At 42.5% G+C, this 25,001-nt stretch overlaps 1 protein-coding gene across 1 annotated transcript; it reads left to right on the plus strand.

The window, feature by feature from the left end:
• LOC120050048 (death domain-containing protein CRADD-like) lies at window positions 1–23,074 on the plus strand. Its single transcript, XM_038996669.1, has 2 exons — window positions 1–436; window positions 20,747–23,074. The coding sequence occupies exons 1-2, from the start codon at window positions 130–132 to the stop codon at window positions 21,040–21,042; spliced, it is 603 nt and encodes a 200-aa protein (XP_038852597.1). The 5' UTR covers window positions 1–129; the 3' UTR covers window positions 21,043–23,074.
• The last annotated feature ends 1,927 nt before the right edge of the window (window positions 23,075–25,001 follow it).

The raw sequence follows: 25,001 nt of genomic DNA on the forward strand, positions 1-25,001 counted from the left end.
ACCTAGCTGGCTAGCTAACGTAAGATGGCTAACGTTAGCCAATAAATATTATTGGATATGGCGGGTTAGTTTAACGAAATAAATGTTTATAGACATTAGGTACGACTAGTTAGTTATTTCACAACAACTATGGACCCGAGGCACAAAGAAATACTCAGGAAACACCGGCTGGACCTGTCCAACCAAATTTTAATTGATGACACCATAGTTCAATTCCTGTACCAGGAGAACATTTTAACAGAGAGCCAGGTGGACGAGATTCAGTCCCAAATAAGCAACAAGAAGAAGACGTTGAGACTGCTGGATATCCTTCCCACCCGAGGTCCGCGGGCGTTTGGTACATTTCTGAATTCCCTGGAGGAAGAGTTCACTTGGGTGAGAGACAAGTTACTCCAGGATTTGGAGCAACCCAATGTGCCTGTGCAAAGTCCAACAGGTGAGTCTGATGCCAAGTGTTTGACGTCAAACTAACGTTATAGGCTAGATTGTCAGTGGCTCTTCATTTGTACAGTAAAAAGTTCAAACCAGTGCTGGCACTTATTTTTTAGTGTAGGTACTGTTTATATTTATGTGAACTCTGCAATACTTTAGTGCTAATATTCTATAAGACGTGCAGGAACTCGAGTAGTAGGACATGGTTGTAACCATAGAAATATAATTACTCTAAATAATTAATAGTAATAATGAACTTTTTACTATACAAGAATAATCTAAAAGTGTATAAAATAAAAGGTCAATTAGAAAAAAATAGTAATAAGTAAACTTGATAATATAAAGAACAGAAATGTTCAAATATATAACCATATAAAGAAAGCAATAATTAGATAGGAGGAAAGGTAGGCCAGCCGATAGAGATTAGTCTTAAAGGCCTGTTTTAAATGCACCAACATGTTGACCATCCCTGAGATTGTCAGGAAGGGAGTTTCAAAGGCGTAGTGCGTGGGTGGAAAAGTCCCTTAATTCCCATAATTCTATGGTTCTAACATTTGTTGGCAGTTTTATGCCTATTGCCCTGCAATATATCTGCACAATAACTGCAATATGTCTGCATAGTATGCAAAAAAATGTGGCTTTCCTTCTTTGCACATACATTCCATAACAATACCATTCTGGTTTGGTGTCAACATGGCATCCATCCGAAATTCTAACTCTTAAAAACGTAGAAATCCATTGTATTCTGAGAAACTATACAAAATAGCTTTGAAATTGAATGTCGCTCCAAATCTCATTTTTATCCGTCACATGCTTTGTAAACAGTGTCACAGACTAACTAGGGCTAATTGAATACAATGACTGTTTTAAATAGGCCCACATTCATTTTAGGATAAACCCCCAAAAAGTTTTATTAATTTTATTTTCATGTAGATACATTTGAACTAATAGCAGTTTTCACTGATAATTATGAGCAATTATTTAGCTAAGTTACTCTTTAAACTTTCTACATCTCCTCTTTCCAACAGTGCTTTGATGCTCCAGCAGCTAATCTGCTAGATGCGCAGGGGGGTGTAGAGTGCAATAGGCTATGGCACTATTTTATACAATGCACATTTTCATTGCTTGCTAGTAAGTAAATAAATTGGTATCTTTTAAAAAAAGGTTGGATTCGTCTGAAGTCGACAAGGTTGTTCTGGGTCTGAGGCCTATAATGCGCTCATGTTGTGTCAAATGGACAATGCGCCAATTCTCTCCAACCTGGCATGGTATAATTTGATACGGAATCTTTTCTTAATTTATAGACTAATCAACGCTGATCAAGCCCGGTCCTGGCCGAATTTCCGCCCTCCTACAAAGTAGAATAGTAGCCTAGGCTATACAGTGTCGGGCCCCCAATGCACTTTTATGAATGCCATTTTGGTAAGCTACTGTTTGTAAAACAGGCGATTTACTGTTAAATCCCTATCATTTGGTTACCTTCATTTCTGTTTATGCATGTATTAATTCGTCATTTAGCGTTATCATTCTCGGAGTGGAAGCATTGTTTGTATAGTTCACGACCTGCTACGCTTGTGAGAAACCCGTTTGGGTTTATTTCATAACATCAGTTACGTGCTCGACGTGAGCAATGAGCATATGTCTGATTTCTCAGTCCTCTTAATTTTGATGGAGCGTGTGCGCCTGAGCATGTATAGAAGAAGTACCTGGCCTGCAAATGTAGGAAGGTGCCCATTGTCTTAACTCACCACCACTAAAAAGTTGGGCTTCTCAGTCTTTAAAAACATAAAGAATGTATTTTTACATCCATTCAAATTATAATAGTTCCTCACAGTATTTGAAAAATCTTTCCAACACACTCCCCCTTGATAATCATTGTCGCTGATAAATAGGCTATGGTCGTTGATTTGATTCTATTTTAATGATGGTCAATTTCATCTTTATACTATAGCATAGCTCGTCCCCTTCATATTTTCCTTGTCAACTCATTAGCCTGCTTTCAGAAAGCTTAAGGTAGGCCTCGTTTAAAAAAAAAAGTTTTAATGAAATTAGTAATATTTGCTCTTGCGTCTGACACATGCTGTTGTCTTTGATTGACAGGTGCTTTTACGGGGGTGTGTATGTGAGAGTTGACTGATTCTCTCTATAGGCCTATTTGTCCATTCAGAAAGCTTCCTAAAGTAGCCTGTCTGGACTCCATCTCTTTAATATAGGCCTATAGAGTGGCGCAGCGGTCTAAGGCACTGCATCTCAGTGTAATAGGCGTCACTACAGACACCCTGGTTTGAATCCTGGCTTTATCACAACTGGCCGTGATTGGGAGTCCCATAGGGCGGCGCACATTTGGCCCAGCGTCGTCTGGGTTTTGCCGGTGTAGGCCGTCATTGTAAGTAAGAATTTGTTCATAACTGACTTGCCTAGTTAAATAAAGGTTACATTTAAAAATGTAAATAGCAATCAAATTCTCCTGTCATGATTTAATCTTGTAAAAAGCAGCTTTTCAGTAGCTTAGGCTATATTAGTTCTCTCATTACGGCGTCTTCTCTTTGAAGAGAAAATGCCAATGCCACGGCCTTTGAATGACTACAGCATCAGGGTTTGTGACATTATGTAAATAATTCTGGAAAAGTGGGAGAGAATCCATCAGACTTGGTTTGAATGAAATAGGACTGTATTAAAGAAATTATATGCTGAAAAGCTGACAAGGTAGGCATATCTTTATTGTGTCAATATGAAATGTTGTTTCAATACGAAAATGCGACTTTCTCTCCAACCTGGCATTTCTTAATTTGTTTAATATTTATGCGTAATAACCTGAATCATAATAACGAAGTGTAATGGCTTGTTTCAAATAGGTTTTTATTCAGATGCATATCCATGTAAACAAGAGTACAAACAGAATTGTCATCTCCCTTTTTTAAACCCCCCCCCCCCCCATGAACTGTTATGTTGGCGACGATGTACATTGGCCTGGACAATTACCTTAACTTAACCTAAAATTCCAAGACCGTCACAGCCCTAAGACTAACAATGAAATTCGTAGGCCTACTTACAGGCTCCTTTCCAACAATGAGATGTATAAATATAACTATACTGAACAAAAATATAAACACAACATGTAAAGTGTTGTTCCAATGTTTCGTGAGCTGAAATAAAAGATCCCAAAAATGTTCCATATGCACAAAAAGCTTATTTCTCTCAAATGTTGTGCACAAATTTGTTTACAGCCCAGTTAGTGAGCATTTCTCCTTTGCCAAGATAATCCATCCACCTGACAGGTGTGACATATCAAGAAGCTGAATAAACAGCACGATCATTACACCGGTGCACCGTGTGCTGGAGACAGTAAAAGGCCACTATAAAATGTGCAGTTTTGTCACACACACAATGCCACAGATGTCTCAAGTTTTGAGGGAGTGTGCAATTTGCATGCTGACTGCAGGAATCTCCACCATAGCTGTTACCAGATAATTGAATGTCCATTTCTCTACCATAAGCTGCCTCCAACATCGTTTTAGAGAATTTAGCAGTACGTCCAACCGGCCTTACAAACGCAGACCACGTGTAACCACGCCAGCCCAGGACCTCCACATCCGGCTTCTTCACCTGCTGGATCGTCTGTGACCAGCCACCCGGGCAGCTCTATTTCCGTCTGTAATAAAGCCCTTTGTGGGGAAAAACTAATTCTGATTGGGTGGGCCTATGCCCACCCATGGCTCAGCCCCTGTCCAGTCTTGGGAAATCCATCGATTGGGGCCTAATGAATTTATTTCAATTGACTAATTTCCTTATATGAATTGTAACTCAGTAAAATCGTTGAAATTGTTGCATGTTGTGTTTTATATCTTTGTTCAGTATAGTAATAAAGTGACAGATAATAAACAGAAGCAGTAGCATATGTGATGAGTCACAAAGTTAGTTAAATCTGCATTGACCTTTTTCGCACTAACTATTTAGCAGTCTTCTGTCTTGGGGGTAGAAGCTTTCAGGGTTCTGTTGGTTCCAGACTTGATGCATCGATACTGCTTTCCGTGCGATAGCAGAGAGAAGTCTATGACTTGGGTGGCTGGAGTCTTTGACCATTTTTAGGGGATTCTGACAAAGCCTGGTATAGAGGTCCTGGGTGGCAGGGTGCTCAGCCCCAGTGATGTACTTGAGCCATACGCACTGCCCTATAGTTCCTTGCGAAAGGATGCCAAGCAGTTGCCATGCCAAGCGGTGATGTAAGCGGTGACTCTAGCTCTGTTTTATTAAATCGATCCTCATGTTTTTCTCTCGCATGCAACTTTTTTGTGAATAAAAAGTCAGACTCATTATAAAACCATCCTGGAGGTCACTGGCGTGCCTGTCCTTATCTGAAGGCCACCAATACAACAAAAACACCATGGTTTCATTCAGTAAAATGTTGTTGTTTTTTTCGATGCCTTGTTGGAATCCCCAAGTATTCATGAATTGATCAATTCTGTTCATGAATTTATTTAAATTCCAAATTCTATTTCATGGAATTAAACTACGTGGTTTCCAGTAGCAGCTAGCTACTGACATGAATGACGTTAGTATGACGTTAGTCGACTGTGTTGTAATGCCTGCAGACTACTGACCCAATCAGTAATGAGGATCAGAGGACTGAGGGCCACTACTACTTTTGTGTAGGGCTGGGCGACGTATCGAATTAATTTGAATTTGTTTTAGCGCGACGTTACAATTGTATCACAAGAATCTAGGTTTTTATTTTTTGTTTGTTTTTATGAGCGTTCTGTGTCTTTTTGGTCTAGGCTCCTTCTGTGCTGTGTGCACTGTGTACCTTCCCACTCTCACAGACACCAAGCCCCTCCCCCTGCCACTCACAACAAATACGAAAGATAACGAATTCCTCTCTCACAACAAGCAGCTTAAACTCGCTTTTTGCATTTGAGGTTTGGTCCAACAGAATCGGTCATATCGACACCGAAACTCTGACATTATTTGACTGTAATAGATGACCTTTCTAATGATACCCTTTTTATGTCTCAACTACCAAAATGTAGAACAGAGCAGACCCTACTAAAACGAGAGTATCAATGAACATGTTATGGGAAATGTATGCACAGTTTCTGCCGCGTGTGATATTGTGGTGCCATGTACCGCTAGGAGCTTTTTAGCCACAGACTTTTATATGCTAGCTGTCTAGTGTTTTTATAAATGTGCAACGAGCAAAATACACATTTATATAAGGAATTGGCATCTCATTCTCATTCTGAGAAATAAGCATATTCTTATCCAGGTAAGAGACTTGATTTAAACATCTAAACAAAGTGAACAGGCTGTGTTGTTCAAAAAGTTGGAGACGGACCAGAGGGTGTATTCATAACAGTTCAACTGTTCTTCTACCTTGTTAGAAAGCAAATAGATTAAAGTTGGCTCGACTTGGAAGTATAAAGCACGTGGGCTTGTGCTTGAGAGAGTTTTAATTTTTTATAATGCCTGCTACAAGAAATTATTAGTGGATGTGCATGGTTCTGATAAATTTGTTACAAAAATTGTATTTTCATGAAAGCCTGAACAAGAATCAGGTTATAAGCAGGTTATTAGTGGGTCTTATGGTTGTGGAAGGCTTATAGTTAGCCTAGGTATACTTTCACATGCACTGAATTCATTTGAATATTCCTGACAGTTTGAAATATTGTATTGATCTTTTAATTGTGCAACAAAGCTTATTTAAGCCAGATCATTTACAAAATCGACATATACAGTGGGGAGAACAAGTATTTGATACACTGCCGATTTTGCAGGTTTTCCTACTTACAAAGCATGTAGAGGTCTGTAATTTTTATCATAGGCACACTTCAACTGTGAGAGAAGGAATCTAAAACAAAAATCCAGAAAATCACATTGTATGATTTTTAAGTAATTCATTTGCATTTTATTGCATGACAAGTATTTGATACATCAGAAAAGCAGAACTTAATATTTGGTACAGAAACCTTTGTTTGCAATTACAGAGATCATACGTTTCCTGTAGTTCTTGACCAGGTTTGCACACACTGCAGCAGGGATTTTGGCCCACTCCTCCATACAGACCTTCTCCAGATCCTTCAGGTTTCGGGGCTGTCGCTGGGCAATACGGACTTTCAGCTCCCTCCAAAGATGTTCTATTGGGTTCAGGTCTGGAGACTGGCTAGGCCACTCCAGGATCTTGAGATGCTTCTTACGGAGCCACTCCTTAGTTGCCCTGGCTGTGTGTTTCGGGTCGTTGTCATGCTGGAAGACCCAGCCACGACCCATCTTCAATGCTCTTACTGAGGGAAGAAGGTTGTTGGCCAAGATCTTGCGATACATGGCCCCATCCATCCTCCCCTCAATACGGTGCAGTCGTCCTGTCCCCTTTGCAGAAAAGCATCCCCAAAGAATGATGTTTCCACCTCCATGCATCACGGTTGGGATGGTGTTCTTGGGGTTGTACTCATCCTTCTTCTTCCTCCAAACACGGCGAGTGGAGTTTAGACCAAAAAGCTCTATTTTTGTCTCATCAGACCACATGACCTTCTCCCATTCCTCCTCTGGATCATCCAGATGGTCATTGGCGAACTTCAGACGGGCCTGGACATGCGCTGGCTTGAGCAGGGGGACCTTGCGTGCGCTGCAGGATTTTAACGGTGTAGTGTGTTACTAATGGTTTTCTTTGAGACTGTGGTCCCTGCTCTCTTCAGGTCATTGACCAGGTCCTGCCGTGTAGTTCTGGGCTGATCCCTCACCTTCCTCATGATCATTGATGCCCCACGAGGTGAGATCTTGCATGGAGCCCCAGACCGAGGGTGATTGACCGTCATCTTGAACTTCTTCCATTTTCTAATAATTGCGCCAACAGTTGTTGCCTTCTCACCAAGCTGCTTGCCTATTGTCCTGTAGCCCATCCCAGCCTTGTGCAGGTCTACAATTTTATCCCTGATGCCCGTAAGTTGCTAGCTCTCTGGTCTTGGCCATTGTGGAGAGGTTGGAGTCTGTTTGATTGCGTGTGTGGACAGGTGTCTTTTATACAGGTAACGAGTTCAAACAGGTGCAGTTAATACAGGTAATAAGTGGAGAACAGGAGGGCTTCTTAAAGAAAAACTAACAGGTCTGTGAGAGCCGGAATTCTTACTGGTTGGTAGGTGATCAAATACTTATGTCATGCAATAAAATGCAAATGAATTACTTAAAAATCATACAATGTGATTTTCTGGATTTTTGTTTTAGATTCCGTCTCTCACAGTTGAAGTGTACCTATGATAAAAATTACAGACCTCTACATGCTTTGTAAGTAGGAAACACTGCCGATTTTGCAGGTTATCAAATACTTGTTCTCCCCACTGTACATATACGACATATAAAAATGGAGATGTTTTTTGGGGCCGTATCGCCAATCTATACTCTTGTATGAATTTTTTGGACCAAACGAATTAACTTTTTCTTTGGCAGATACTAAACATTTCGACATTTCAACATGTGATGATGTAGAACACATGTAGGCCTAAGCATATACAGTATAACTGGAAGCTTTAATATTTATTGTGAATGTACAGTATCCGTGCAGAAAAGGGGAAATGGCGAGGGGAAAAGTCTGTTTTTAGGACTGTCTAGGTTGTGAGTGTGTCGAGTTTCTCAAAGGCCTGGTTTCCCTGACAGCTGTTTTCATTCGAAGCACTGAGGTCAGGCACACACTGCATCCTCCTTTCTAGGAAAAATATTTAATCAAAGCCATTTGTCTGTTCTCTTTCTCTCTCTCGCCCTCCTGTGCTGGATCCCCCCCACTCACTGTACAGATTGTAATAAATAGATGTGGGGGGATGGACAGGGAGGGGGAAACAAAGAGAAAAGAATCTGCTCTCAGATTTCCTAGAAGCAGCAGCGTAGGGAACTGAGTGCGAGAAGAGTGTTTCAGGTGGAGGAGAGGACGAGAGCCTTCACTTTCTAAAGGCTTTTATTCTGCCTGATTGAACACAGTGGGGAGAGTCTGGCGTTCTGAAAAGGATCATTTAGCCTGAAAAGGATTTCATGTATTCTTTTATACAGACCTCTCACTGAATCATTTGGCCTAATTCACATAAATGTATGGATGTGCTTTGTGATTTTATCCCCCGCTTCCCCCGCTCCTGTTATGATGGCAACAGATGACATTGGTGGGTTGCCTTGGATACCATGTGATGGTATTATCTGTTTTTCAATAACCCTTACCTCGTCCCTGCTTCACTCGCTACCCAGTACACACACACGGGTGTCTTAAATAAGTTTTATTGCCACCACTGTATTTGTTTGGAACATATACTGTCACTCCCTGTTCCCTCCTGCTCCTCCGCTCATGCAGAGTGACACAGAAAACATGCATCCCTCAATCAGCTCACAGGTTACCATGGTTTCTGGTCTCCACCAGTAAGGGATTCCTGTCAGCACCTGATTGGATAGATGCTGGTACAATATGTCCTCTCACCATGACTTAACATTTCGTTAGAGCTTTACCTCTTCCTGCACTGCCTGTAAAGAGCCAGTGCTGTGTAGACTATATTTTACACAGAACAGCATCTAACAGGAGGACAGGAGAATTAGACCAGCTGCCTACCAGGGTATCCGTCAGGAAACTTTGGTGCCGTACAACGTGACCGGCAAGACTTTAATTTACCGGACATCCCAGAAATTTACCGGACATCCATATGTGTTGGGTGCATAACGCATTAGGGCGTCCAGCCAAGGTGCTCAAAATCTAAATTTTGTTTATCGTAAATCATAACAGAATAGAAATTAGCGTGTAAAGTATAAACAATGTTCTTATACCAACATGATTTATTGAAAATAAAACATATGCTTTGGCATCTTCATCCCTGCTATTAATCATAAATGTATATCGTTTAAAAGAAAGAAAACATTTAGCCAAGAAGAACATGTCACCTACACAGTAATACAACACAACTTCAAAATGTGCATAATAGAACTTGCGAAAGACCTGTCCTGATGGCTATTTGTATTAACATTTTAATGAATAAATACCAAAACACAGCTGTTTTCATTTACAATCTAGGCCTCATTTAGTTTAGCCTAGGCATGAACATTTTAATTAGGCCTAATAAACAAAGTCCAGAAATTATAAAACCGGCAATCGAATTAGTTCAGACTGGTTCATTGAGTGAAATGAGGCCCACGCCATGCATTTATGAAAGCACTTGTTTCCAAAGCTCAAATTATCGCTTTTTACAGTGCTTCTGGATGATGATAATAAATGTTATGATTATTATAATTTTAAATATCGTGGTAAAATACTCATGTCATGTGTGATATACACAGAGTATACAAAACATTCTCTTTCCATGACATAGACAGACCAGGAGAATCCAAGTGAAAGCTATGATCCCTTATTGATGTCACTTGTTAAATCCACTTCGAATCAGTGTAGATGAAGGGGAGACGGGTTAAAGAAGGATTTTTAAGTCTCGAGATAATTGAGACATGGATTGTGTGTGCCATTCAGAGGGTGAATGGGCAAGACAAAAGATGTATGTGCTTTTGAATGAGGTATGGAACGCTGCTGGATATTTCACGCTCAACAGTTTCCCATGTGTATCAAGAATGGTCCACCACCCAAAGTACATCCAGCCAACTTGACACATCTGTGGGAAGCATTGGAGTCAACATGGGCCAGCATCCCTGTGGAACGCCTTTGACACCTTGGTCCCTAGTGTTTGGTATACTCTGTGTACGTGGCTTAATGATAACAACTGTTTCCTAATGTCGGCAGTTGGCTGCCTAGTAATTGCAACTCTCCGATGTGAATAGTTGGCAACGATGTTTTGTTACCAAGTGCTACTGAATAGCCTCAACTGGAGTGCACCAATTGCACATGACGCACGTCATTATTCTAGTCGATCAATACTAGAGGTCGACTGATTCATCGGAATGGCCGATTAATTAGGGCCGATTTCAAGTTTTCATAACAATCGGAAATCGGTAATTTTGGACGCCGATTTTGCCGATAGTTTTATTTTTATATATATATATATATTTTTTTTACACCTTTATTTAACTAGGCAAGTCAGTTAAGAACACATTCTTATTTTCAATGACGGCCTAGGAACGGTGGGTTAACTGCCTTGTTCAGGGGCAGAACGACAGATTTTACCTTGTCAGCTCAGGGATTCAATCTTGCAACCTTACTGTTAACAAGTCCAACGCTCTAACCACCTGCCTCACGAGGAGCCCGCCTGTTACGCGAATGCAGTAAGAAGCCAAGGTAAGTTGCTAGCTAGCATTAAACTTATTTTATAAAAAACAATCAATCAATCAATCATAATCACTAGTTATAACTACACATGGTTGATGATATTACTAGTTTATCTAGCGTGTCCTGCGTTGCATATAATCGATGCAGTGCGCATTTTGCGAAAAAGGACTGTCGTTGCTCCAACGTGTACCTAACCATAAACATCGATGCCTTTCTTAAAATCAATACACAGAAGTATATATTTTTAAACCTGCATATTTAGCTAAAAGAAATCCAGGTTAGCAGGCAATATTAACCAGGTGAAATTGTGTCACTTCTCTTGCGTTCATTGCACGCAGAGTCAGGGTATATGCAACAGTTTGGGCCACCTGGCTCATTGCGAACTAATTTGTCAGAGTTTTACGTAATTATGACATATCATTGAAGGTTGTGCAATGTAACAGGAATATTTAGACTTATGGATGCCACCCGTTAGATAAAATACGTAACGGTTCCGTATTTCACTGAAAGAATAAACGTTTTGTTTTCGAGATGATAGTTTCTGGATTCGACCATATTAATGACCTACGTTTCATATTTCTGTGTGTTATTATGTTTATAATTAAGTCTATGATTTGATAGAGCAGTCTGACTGAGCGATGGTAGGCACCAGCAGGCTCGTAAGCATTCATTCAAACAACACTTTCGTGTGCTTTGCAGCAGCTCTTCGCAATGCTTCAAGCATTGCGCTGTTTATGACTTCAAGCCTATCAACTCCCGAGATTAGGCTGGTGTAACCGGCTAGCTAGTTAGCGGGGTGCGCGCTAATAGCGTTTCAAACGTCACTCGCTCTGAGACTTGGAGTAGTTGTTCCCCTTGCTCTGCATGGGTAACGCTGCTTCGAGGGTGGCTGTTGTCGATGTGTTCCTGGTTCGAGCCCAGGTAGCGGCGAGGAGAGGGATGGAAGCTATACTGTTACACTGGCTAAACTGACTAAAGTGCCTATAAGAACATCCAATAGTCAAAGGTATATGAAATACAAATGGTATAGAGAGAAATAGTCCTATAATTCCTATAATAACTACCACCTAAAACTTCTTACCTGGGAATATTGAAGACTCATGTTAAAAGGAACCACCAGCTTTCATATGTTCTCATGTTCTGAGCAAGGAAGTTAAACGTTAGTTTCTTTACATGGCACATATTGCACTTTTACTTTCTTCTCCAACACTTTGTTTTTGCATTATTTAAACCAAATTGAACATGTTTCATTATTTATTTGAGGCTAAATAGATTTTATTGATGTATTATATTAAGTTAAAATAAGTGTTCATTCAGTATTGTTGTAATTGTCATTATTACAAATTAAAAATTAAAAATTGTCCGATTAATCGGCATCGGCTTTTTTTGGTCCTCCAGTAATCGGTATCGGTATCTGCGTTGAAAAATCATAATCGGTCAACCTCTAATTAATACATTCCAAATCTGTACACTATACTTGACACATGGGCGGCATTTGATGATCTTGCCTAGGGCGGCAGCAGAACTGCTAGGATAGGGCCGGCCTAACACAATTTGCCTCAAATTTACTTGCATTTGTGCCAAACCTTGGCCTGCTCAAAGTGAGCTGCTGCAGTTGGTAAGTCAACACTCCTTGGAGCAGCTTGCGATGTGCATCAGCCTCGTTACTTTGTCCTCTGAAGGCGCCTTCTTGAGGTAATCTTTACTCTTGTTTTGGAGAAAGAATCCCCTCTCGGCGGGTATACTGAAAACGGGGATAATCAACACATTCACAAATGTTTATCCAGTCAGGGTACACTTAGCAGAAGTCCCTTATGAGGACCTTGTGTCTTTTGCCCGAGTAAAAATAGAAGCACCCACTCTCGACACTAATTTCCAAGAAGCTTGAGGATTTATTAGCCTATTAGTATATTTGACTTTGAAGTTGGGGTAAATGGACTGGTATTTCCAACAATGAATGAAAAGCATTATTTTGCAAGGGATTTTTTGTCTTGTCCCGGACAATTACATTATCGGCTTTTCATTTATTTATTTTTATCGGCCAAAAGCCAGCATTTACCGGCTAACGGAAACCTTGCTGCCTACCCTATCATGTACAGGAGGCTATGGCTGAAATGGGAGCAGATTTGAAGACGTTTGACTAAAATGTTTCTTCTCACACTGTTACAAAGTCACCTGTTGCCATGGTGATCAGATATGACCGTCAGTAACATTATCTAATCTAATCTGGGGCGGCAGGGTAGCCTAGTGGTTAGAGCGTTGGACTAGTAACCGAAAGGTTGCAAGTTCAAATCCCCGAGCTGACAAGGTACAAATCTGTCGTTCTGCCCCTGAACAGGCAGTTAACCCACTGTTCCTAGGCCGTCATTGAAAAATAAGAATTTGTTCTTAACTGACTTGCCTAGTTAAATATTTAAAAAAAAGGTAAATTTGTAAGTCGCTCTGGATAAGAGCGTCTGCTAAATGACTTAAATGTAAATGTAAATGTAAATCTAGATGGTCCTATTTAAAAAAAAATCTCCTGTGGGGTTGAAAACATGTTAATATCATATACCGAATTATCAAGACGACAACCTACAGTGGTACAATCCTGGCCAGCAAACAGATTGTAGTGTGTTCGTAGAAGGAACTTATCTATTTGGCATGTTTAGAGCTTTGTATAGTGAGAGTAAAAAAATATATTCTTGCTAAGTCGTTGTAGCTTGTTCTTAGAAGGATCTTATCTAGGCTATTTGGCACGTTTAGCCAGGGCATGATTAAGTGAGAGCTTAACTGTATTCTTCATTGCAGCTTGTTCTTAGGAGCGTATCTATTTGTCTCATGGAGGGGATAGTGTGAGTTAAAGCTGTAAACTTGGAAGGCATTGTATAGTGTGTCCTGATAAAGAGCAGTAAATTCATGCTGGCACAGGCCGAGAGGGAGAGTGCCGTGTGCTGCTGCCTTGTTTTCCATGGCCGTGCATTGCCAAGGGTTGTGCCTGCCGTCTGCTTTCCAGGAATCTTGGCAGGAGGAGTGTCTTCCCGTTCGAACGGTGAAGCATTAGAGTCAGGGGCCGGCTGCTCCGCTCAGAGGTAGCCAGGCGACCAATCGCACGGCCAGGACTAGGGCTGTGGCGGTCATGACATTTTTGTCAGACGGTTATTGTCCTGCAAAAGACTTCCTGTCTCAAGTTTAATTGACCGTTAGTTAACATAAACAGGTTTAGTGTTGCCAGGCCTCCACGCATAAAAGCTGCCTTTGGTACATCTACATTTAAAAAAAAGTCTGAATCAGTTTAATATACACCACCACAATAAATCCATTATTTATTTTAGTCAGGTCTAAAGAGAAATGATGTAATGAAGAAAATGTATTTCAGGTGAACAGAATGAGTTGAATAAAATAGGAAGGATATTTTGTTCATTACAGAGCGAGTGCGCATATGAAGTGGTTGTGGTGCGGGTAGGAGCGTTTGGCCAGTAACCGAAAGGTTGCTGGATCGAATTCCCGAGCTGACGAGGTAAAAATCTGTCGTTCTGCCCCTGAGCAAGGCAGTTGACCCACTGTTCCCTGGGCGCCGATGACGTAGATTTAAGGCAGCCCTCCGCACCTCTCTGATTCAGAGGGGTTGGGTTAAATGCAGAAGACATATTTCAGTTGAATGCATTCAGTTGTACAACTGACTAGGTACCCCCCCTTTCCCTATGTTGAGTGTAATAGTGATCATTTGGCCTCCCGAGTGGCCCAGCGGTCTAAGGCACAGCATCGCAGTGTTTGAGGTGTCACTACAGACCTATGTTCGATCCCGGGCTGTGTCGCAGCAGGCTGTGACCGGGAGACCCATTTGGCAGCGCACAGTTGGCCCAGCGTCATCTGGGTTAGGGGAGGGTTTTGCCGGCAAGGATGTCCTTGTCCCATCACTCACTAGCGACTCCTGTGGCGGGCTGGGTGCAGTGCACGCTGACACGGTAGCCAGTTGTACGGTGTTTCCTCTGACACGTTGGTGCGTCTGGCTTCTGGGTTATGCGAGGAGTGTGTCAAGAAGCAGTGCGGCTTGGCAGGGTCGTGTTTCGGAGGAGGCATGGCTCTCGACCTTCGCCTCTCCCGAGTCCATAGGGGAGTTGCAGCGATGGGACAAGACTGTAAGTACCAATTTTGAATATCATGAAATTGGGGAGGAAAAGGGTTAAAAATATATATATTTTATTAAAGTAACTAGCAAAAAAGTGATCATTTGAAACAGATCGTATTTGCTAGATTCAGAGTTATTTGGCAACTTTAGTTGTGAATGATACAAACCTTAAAGTCTTAGAAATCAGAGCCTCTTGCCTCAGGCTGCACAGCTGTTCTCTCAAGTGATCATATTTTCACCCATCAGACTATTGTCAATTTAATCTTGTCTTTACTAATGTCAAATGAATTTAGATTTAGAATGGCCCATTTATGAAATGGGCAGGAACAGAAACCAGGGCAGGTGAAAAAATGTCATCTGTATGCACTCAAATAGTAAATGGAGGCCCTGCGCTTTCCGGCCGGTCCATTTTGTTTGCTACATCAGTTTTATAGCAGCGCATGTGCTTAATATGAGCAGCTGAGAAATCAATATAAAACATTTATTTCACTCCACACACCAACCACTGTTTGAGGAGCATGCTCTCGCTGCCCAACGGGTGAAATTCCGCCCAAACTCTGTTTGTCATGGGCTCTCCAACCTTGTTCCTGCAGCTACCCAGTGCTTAAATCTGTTCGGGAACATCAATAGTAAGATGTTTTCGCAGCGAAACATACTTCAATGAACTGCTGTGCTCAAGATGGGAATAAAGGAGAGAGGAGGAGATGGAAATGCAGGGTGGTGAGAGATTCTGTTTAGCTGAAGGTAGTGTCACTCAATGAATTATGGAAATGTCACTGCGGCCATGATGACTCATGACCGCAGTGCCAACAGCCCTAGCCAGGACCAGCTTAAATGTTTTATAAAAAATATAACATTCATTATTGTGGAGGCTACGTTTAAATGCGGTTGGTACAAGCATACAGTACATTGTGCTGAATTGTTTTAAGAAGCTGCTTGTACGGCTAGTTTAAATGGCCGACTGTGCCCAACTGGCAAAACAGCTACACTGGCTTCCATCAAGTCATTTTAAGTCCTCAAGTTAAAAACATTTTTTAAAAGGCAGAACCAAACATTTGTGTCCTGACAAGACATCAGAGTCCCATGAGGACACGGGAAACTTTCCTGGAAAAAGCCCCTCGGAGCAAGAGGAGAAAAATCATGATTATTTTAGGCCTCCACACAGGGGTTACACACACACACACACACACACACACACACACACACACACACACACACACACACACACACACACACACACATTACTCCCACTCACTTTGTCTCTGTCGGTCTGTTTAGCCATGAACAAGGTAGTTTGGCGAGAGTCCTGTACCTTTTTGGATTGTTTTCTTTGCCTACTCAGGGTTTGGGTTCAGGCTTTTAGTCATCGTTCATCCCTTCGTTATTACGTTGCAGTGTAAGCGCTAATAACTGAGATAAAAATGGAATTGTTTGAACTTAGATGAATGGATTTGAATGAGTTGGTTATTAAAATATGGATACAGCATGGTGATGTTGGTTTCTTTCGGTTTTTACTATGTAGAATAAACTAGGCATCGCTACACACCCCTTACCTACCGGGACTACTGTCCAATGGCCTCATACACTTCTAAATACTCTGGTTTATTTCAGTTACATGTTAGCATGCCCTGCCCCCCTCCTCATCAATGAGAGAGAGAGAGAGAGAGAGAGAGAGAGAGAGAGAGAGTGTGTAAGGTTGGACAGCCTGCCCCCCCCCCTCCTCATCAGTGTGAGAGAGAGAGAAGGTAAGATTGGACGCCTGCTTTTCTCATAAAGAGGCGATTCCTAGGAAAGTATTCCGTTTCGTCAGTTTATTTTTTCTCCCACAGCTCCTTATTTGGCTACAATCTCTCTCGTGCGCTCCCTTTCTCTCGACCTAGTCTCTCTCTTTCTCTCGACCTAGTCTCCCTTTCTCTCGACCTAGTCTCTCCCTTTCTCTCGACCTAGTCTCTCTCTTTCTCTCGACCTAGTCTCCCTTTCTCTCGACTTACTCTCTCTCTTTCTCTCGACCTAGTCTCTCTCTTTCTCTCGACTTACTCTCTCTCTTTCTCTCGACCTAGTCTCTCCCTTTCTCTCGACCTAGTCTCTCTCTTTCTCTCGACCTACTCTCTCTCTTTCTCTCGACCTAGTCTCCCTTTCTCTCGACTTACTCTCTCTCTTTCTCTCGACCTAGTCTCCCTTTCTCTCGACCTAGTCTCTCCCTTTCTCTCGACCTAGTCTCTCTCTTTCTCTCGACCTAGTCTCTCTCTTTCTCTCGACCTAGTCTCTCTCTTTCTCTCGACCTAGTCTCTCTCTTTCTCTCGACCTAGTCTCTCTCTCTTTCTCTCGACCTAGTCTCTCTCTCTTTCTCTCGACCTAGTCTCTCTCTCTTTCTCTCGACCTAGTCTCTCTCTCTTTCTCTCGACCTAGTCTCTCTCTCTTTCTCTCGACCTAGTCTCTCTCTCTTTCTCTCGACCTAGTCTCTCTCTCTTTCTCTCGACCTAGTGTCTTTCTCTCGACCTAGTGTCTCTCTCTTTCTCTCGACCTAGTCTCTCTCTTTCTCTCGACCTAGTCTCTCCAGTGAAGGCCTATTTCTCAAAACCTCCCAGCATCTTAACTGTTAGCCTATGCGCCTTTCAGCAAATGGGTTTTCAAGGAAAAAGGATTTGTTTACTCTCACACAGCCCTGTCACTCTCTCCCCGTGTGCCCTCCCTCTGAGTTTCTGTGTGTGTGTGTGTCCTTTGTTAGCGAACAGATGAAGGCCTGGCATGGTTGGGCCAAACCGTTCTTGGCATGCATTAGGGAACATGATATGCTTCAGAGTCCTACTGTCTCTGTGGGGGGTTTATTTATGACACTGTGTTAAGGGTGTTTCCCCCCCCCCTCCCCCTCACGTCTCCCAGTATTAGCTCAAACTCTATTTTCTTCTCTCAGTATGTTGGATTCCCAAAGCGGATGATGGTGTGGATGAAATTCTAATTGTCCCTCTGAGCTGCTTGCCCATATCATTTCAATAGGGGAAGGGGGGGGGGGGCGTTTGTGTTGGCCTCATCGCGCTTCAGTGAGTTCTCAACTGTCCATTAATTGGATGACAACCATTAGTTCGCCAGACGTGTCACGGGCCTGGCCCTGTGTGTGTGTTTACACGCGCTGGGCTGCGTGTGTGTGGGTTGGGGGAGGGGGTCTGATTAATAAAATGAACACAATGCTTATCATTTATGTTTTCCTTTAGTGTAATACACATGATTTCCAGTGTTTTATTTGGGACACTAATTTGTGTACTAGTTGATGGTCACTAGACTTGATACTGAATGTTATGGATTGTTCATGTCTGAGAGTGATTGACGCCAGACTGGCGGTACAAGGACCGAGGTCACTGATTCTTATTATATTCTGGGACAGTGTGATTCTGTAGCAGCTGATGTTGTGACTTCCTACAAGCCTCTCAGCTGTTTTTTTACAGAACATTGGTGCTGTGAGACGAGAATATAAGGGCCTGCTTCTCTGCTTCTGTGCTGGAGGTGTCTCCCTGTTGCAACTTGTATTAAACCACATTGATTTACTTTATGTTACTTCTTTTATTCACCTTGAAAATCCCTTTTACCTGTGTGTGTGTGTACATGCGTACTCTGTGATGAGTTGGGCAGGGTTATGAAATCCTCTGTCTTGTATGGGGGCTCGGAGTGCAGTGACACAGGCTGGCACAGTGATCTCTTTTGTCTGAGGGGTCAAGAGAGCAAATGGCACTATCAGCACCGAGTGGAGGGAGAGGGATGAGAGTGAAAGACTACCTTAAACTAGAGAGGGAGGCACGGAGGATAGATTGAATTGTGGAAGGGAAGGAGCGCGTGATTGGGGAGTGAGGCAGAGGGACTAACGGGAGGGAGGGCATTGGGGTTATAGGCCTAAACAGGGATGAGAGCTGGGGAATAGGGTGCGGAGGAGAGACCACTGTTAGGCTATTTACTCACCATACTGCCCCCGAACTCACTGACCGTACACCTCCTTATACCGTCTCATAACAGCCCCACATCCATCTGTGTCCTTGGTTCCACCATACCTGCTGAACTGAACGTAACGTGGCTGGACCTTGACCTGCTCTATACATACAATGCATGATATACAGCTGTCCCCAAAGCATGTTTGTTTACCATGCAAACCCTGTCACCTCCATGTGTGCACCCTTTTGATACCCTCTCTAAGGACAGTTGCTCTACTACCCTCAGCCCCTTACCGGCTGTGCAAGAAGACCATCCATAGGTGACAAACAACTGGCTGTATTTTGAGGCGAGGCGACTGCGGCGCACAAGCCACATCTACGATATCCCATTCCCTTCGGCCAGAGGGGGAGAGAGATTGGTAATGGATATTCAAAACGGTTCTTTCCAAGCAAATATTCTTAAATCTGCATATAAAAACAATATGCACATTTTCCCAGCAGATTGACTTGTTTTGACTTGTTTCCAGCAGATAAAAGGTTGTGTGTGATGACATAGCCCAGTGCACATAGGTTGTGCGTGATGACATAGCCCAGTGCACATAGGTTGTGCGTGATGACATAGCCCAGTGCACATAGGTTGTGCGTGATGACATAGCCCAGTGCACATTAAAAAAAAATTGCGGTTAAATTCCCATATGACAAATAAAAATAATACAAGTTAAATGGGTTTTCAACTCCAATGGATATGGCACAATAAGCTAATGTGACCATTCTGGTTTTGGCAAGTGTGCTCTAGTCAACAGCTCTCAGATACAGTGTGGGCAGGCCAGCCTACATGATGAGATTATTTTTATTTGTTAAACGGCAGCCAAGCATCGATAATCATGTCACCAGAATAAGACCCTAGATATTTATTGGAAAGGACCATCAAGATCATCTCTGTGCACTTTCACCACCCTGTGAAGTTCATCACTTATTTCATCTGTAGCCTAATGAACTGTAGGCTTTCCTGAGTTGTAGTGGGAGGACCACAGAACATACCACGTCACTCCAAGTTTACTTCGATATGAGGGCTATTATATCAATATTTGCGTGCAAATGTGTTTCCACCGCCGTTTCTCACATAATTAATTTTAGACACAAAATGATCCCACCTTGTCTAGCGTATTTTGTTTTGTCGACATTTGGAAAGTTTACCGACATTTGCTGTATTCATCAGGCCTGTCGTGGCATTTTTTCCCCCGACATGTACTTTACTCGCATAAAAAGGTTGGATGGAAATCTGATTTGTGATAGATGGATATTGTGGAGAGAAGATTGGTGTTGAAAGAAGAGGGAGAGAGAAATTTAAAGGGGGTGGGGGAAGTGTGTAGCCTAGGTCTACAGAACTGGAGGACAATTGAAAATATACTTGAAAACCTGCCTGCTCTGCTCTCCATCTCCCCACCTCCTCTCAGCCAGAGGACGATGACCTGGTATTTGATGTGGTTTTGGTCTGACTCTATTATAAAAAGTGGTTTCCAGGAACTGTGTTCCTGGTCTGCCCACCTCTGTTATGTAACACATTCAGATAAAAAAAATAAAAAACACCACAATATCTCACTATATCGCTCTGTTTTCTAGGCCTATCTCACTCTCGTTCCCTCTCTCCTAAACGGACGTCATTATCAGACAAGCTGATTTCGAAAGCATGCAGGCCTACACACACTCCTAAAAACACGCCTTTTCTCCGTCACTCAGACCCTGAAAAGTAAACAAACACGATGGCATTGTGACGTTCACTCTCTGTGGAAGTATTTTTCCTCCTCCTTTCATGTCCAATAAATGGACACGGAATTACATAACGTCTAGTCTTATTTTCACAACAAATTGTGGTAGCATTACATCACAATGAATCAGCGACATGTTTTTCTTAAATGGAAATTGATACTGTCTCTCTCTCCACCCATCTCTCCCTTCACCTTTTCCTTACTCCACCTCTCCTCCTCCCATCTCTTCTCTGCGTTTCCCTCTTTTCATGCATACCCACCACCTTTCCCTCCTTCCCTTCCAAAGATGAGTGGAACATTCCAGAGGTGACGCTCCGAGCAGTCCCGTCCGACAGACAGTTGTCCCGGCTGGCATCCCGTCTCGGATCGGAGTGGGAGTCGGTTCTCCTCGACCTGGGCCTCTCCACGGAGGCGCTGTACCGTTGCCGTGCCGACCACCCTCTGAGCTTGCACGGGCAGGTGCTAGCAGGGCTGATCCAGTGGAGGCAGAGCCAGGGGAGGAGCGCTACAGTCCACAGGCTGCTCCAGAGCCTGCAGTCCACTGACGTCCACCCCTCTACCCTGGACGAGGTGTTCCAGTGAGGGGAGAGGACACTATGGATCGTGGGTGAAATCCTAAATGGATGACAGCCGTTAGCTCAGCCAGACCAGGGTTTCCGTTAGGAAAATGTGACCAGACATTTGTGTAATCTGCCGGTCCCATGTGCATTGGGTGCGTAACCTGATTAGAGTGTCCACCCATCGTGCTCAGAATGACAAATCACAGCTAGATTATGGTAATTCATAGTAACAGAATATGCAAGTCGAGGATGCAACAATGAAGATAGAATAACTGTCTACAGTTTACTTTTCCTCAGCCAGCCAGACAAGTAACTAACAGCAAAATCACTAGCCTGTCAATCTACTATCCCCCATAGTACAAAAGTTTACCTATTCTATTGGTCAGCTTGTTGAGAGATAGTCTATTCCAACCGACTCTGGGACAGTTGTGGGATGATAGAGCCCAAATTCATACAACCAGTAGGCTTAGGCTACATAAAAATAAACATTAAAAAGCAATGGGTCTGATGCCACAGAACAGAACGTTTAGCTTAAAATGTTAAACTATTTATTCACATTATAAGCGCAGGCAGTAGGCTACTCACGAATGTTCGTTCCATAATGCATTTAGCGGGGAAACGCAGTTGTCGAAAGGGCACCACACACTTGAGCGGTTTCATGCGACGGAGATGAAAATGTCCATTAGAAATGTAGAAAGAGATCTAATAGGCTACTTTGCAGAAAGGTAAGACATGCCTCATATGTATTGAAAGGAAATGCTTAGCCTACTGCCTCCAGCTCATTGCAAAGTGGTGTGTGACGCAACAGCAGTTCTCGTTCTTTGACAGATTATCTGCTCAAAGGCTCTGTATCTGTATTCTGTACGGGTGTGATAAATACGATGCATAACAAATATACTGTAGCCTACACATTTGCCAATTTAAAAATAACCTATAGAACGATAAATATAACCAGTCAAATGTATTTCCATCAATGAAGAGGCTAAAAAGCATTATTTCGCAATGAGATTTTTTCTTTTCCAGGACAATTGGCCAGGGCCAATTTTTTTTATTCATCAGCTTTTCTTTTTTTTTTATAGTCCAAAAGCCGTCTATTACCGGCTAACGGAAACCCTGAGCGAGATGTGTCATTGGCCTGGCCCTGTTTGTGTGTGTTGAAATGGGGAAATTTAAGATGAATAAAGTTAATATTCAGTTAAGGGTATTTAACACAATGCTGAGCATATTTATGTTTTCTCGTTCTGTAATACACATGATTTACAGTGTTTTATTTGGGCAACTCTTTCTGGTTGATGGTGTGAGTGTTATGAATTGTTCTCGTATCTGTTGATAGTGATCGTTGATAGTGATTGACGCCAGACTGGAGGACAGAGGACACTGATTTGTTACTGTAAGATTAGAATAAGCCAATTTCGAAAAAACACACAGGCCTACACACAAACACACACTCCTAAAAACGCCCCTTTACTCAGTGACTCAGACCCTGAAAAGTCAACAAACACGATGGCATTGCGACATTCACTCTCTGTGGAAAACAAATTCACTGATAGAATTTTCCTTCTTTCATGTCCAGTAAGTGGACATGGAATTACATAACATCTAGTCTTATTTTCACAACATATTGTTGTAGCATTACGTCACAATGAATCGGCGACATTTATGGCCAGCAACAATAGTTAAGCACCGCTGCACTCAGTTTTTAGAAAACGGAAACGCCTCAACAAGGTCAAGGCTGCATGCCCAACAAGCACTCTCCAGGATTTTTCCAAGTTTTTTAAAAAGTGGAGCTGAAATTAGAGGAGTTTGTACATGAACTATATTCTTGAACTTTTTGCCTATGATTTGCCTTTAAAAAGTATTCTATATTTGTCCACCTTTTTTACAAGGTGGAACTGGAATGGGGGTTTTTCTCTTTAAATGGCATACAATGATTGTACATTTGTCTGTGACTGCCTCTTTATTTAGTGCTTTATTGGTCTTGATGTCATGTTGCCATTTGTTCATGTAGGGCCATTTTACAAGATGTTTAATTTCCAAATGTTTACAGTTGTAAAAACAAAAGCCATACTGTTTCGTCTGCATGTGTCTTGCTGTTCATGACCACAAGGTTAATGCCAAACAAATTCTCTAACTACTCTAAAGTAAATGTAAGAACAGTTTAAGGACCCGTTCTTCTCTGACATGCACGACGTGTGAGTTCTGTCTGCACCTCGGGCCAATGCTAGTATAATTCTTAATAGGATCATTTATGATAGGCTTAAGGTAATTCATAGCACAGCCACATGCACAAAGTGAGTGTCAGTTACAGTTGACATTTTTTGTGTGAATGAAAAGCCACAGTGTTCCTGGGAAAGCTTTGACGTAGAACTAGGGGACTCGCATACGTACACACCTCGCTGCAGGGATTTTTACACATCTGTTTTTGTGGATTGACTGGGCTGGCCCGGAAACACAGAGCCAGGGAAACTAGGCTAGCACAGGTAGGGTGCAGTGACTGCAGCTAGGCAACAGTCTAATCAATCAAACTTGATGTACTCTGTGACTTTTTACAAAACACTAGTCACTGGGCAAGGCTAGAGGGGGAGAGGAAAGACTACCTATCTCTGCCTTTGTATTTATTAGGCATCAGACTGAAAGTGGGAGGGACTACCTCCCCTGATCTTTTTCACCATCCCTTTCTCTTTCACAGTCTCCGCTATCTGTTGGTCTGGTTGGTGAGTGGTGGCTTTGGAGGAAAAGGTCAGAGACCCCTCTCAGCCTGTCCGCTGACACCATCACGACCCCTGAGAGGATCACAGGCCATGAACCACATGGCCTGAGCGTAAATCCCTCTCCTGGTTGGTTGAGACAAAGCCACGGTGACCTCTGACCTATCCAAGGGCGTTCCAGGCCAGGGATCAACTGTGTCTAAGACGTTCCCGGATGCTCTTCGGAACGCTGCACACTGACATCACTCCAGCCAAGCATTTTGCCTTTGACTTTTTTGTCAGTTTAGACCGAACAGGAGGAGGGATGTTGAGTAACTCTGCGGGGGAGTTGTTAGATGGGAGTGTTGAATAATGGAAGATGTTTTGGCTGCTGTTGTCACAAAGCAGCATGAACAGGTTACTACAATTTTGTCTTTAGTGCCTTTGTGAGGAGTGTTGTGGCCCATACAGTATGTGAAAGGTACTGTAAAAAAAAAAATGCTTACCCCCCCCCCCCCTCATAAAATGTACTCTAACATAATACCACCATAAATAACAATTGTAGCAACCCTGAGTTTATAATTGTGGATATCGACTTTACCATTTCAGCATGTTTTTTTTGAGACTGTTGATGCCACACAGGGCTAACAGGATAGAAGGTTGAGGGATCGCCGATCACCACGGACTAGCTCACTCTCCCTGCCTGTATCATTACATTACTACAGCCAGCTGCAGACAACCATCGGCTATAATTATATAATGAATACAACACATTTTCCACCAGCAGGTTTATGTGCCAATGCACCACACAACCAATAAGCAATGCATAACTGCATACCAATTACCGACTTTGAACTCTCATTATGGTTTGCGTTTTCAACATCACAATCAAGTATGTCAATCCCACAATCGAGTATGTCATTCTCAACCAACAGAAAATGCATCCCTCCCTACTCAGTATTAAAGGCTTGGTTTGACAGTCTCCGAATGTCATTAAACTTGTTGGTGTTTTGTAACCGATTAATCGAATGGCCGTTGTGCAGTTTGGAAGCTGGAATTATATTTGAGTGGAGTGGATGAACGTGAGCAGGTAGCCTACATAAGATTTTTGAAGTAGCCTAATCAGATGAAAACATTTTGACTAGTTGTGTTTATGCCACACAAAAGGTAATACATTTTCAAAGGTCGAGGAATAGCCGCTCTGATCGGAAAGGAGGCAGAACGCATGTTAAGCTTTCCTGAATAGCTGGGCCTACTGGGAGCGTAGGGAGACACACACAGGCCGGTTAGACGT

The sequence above is a fragment of the Salvelinus namaycush genome, chromosome 6 (assembly GCF_016432855.1).
Source record: "Salvelinus namaycush isolate Seneca chromosome 6, SaNama_1.0, whole genome shotgun sequence".
Taxonomy (NCBI): domain Eukaryota; kingdom Metazoa; phylum Chordata; class Actinopteri; order Salmoniformes; family Salmonidae; genus Salvelinus; species Salvelinus namaycush.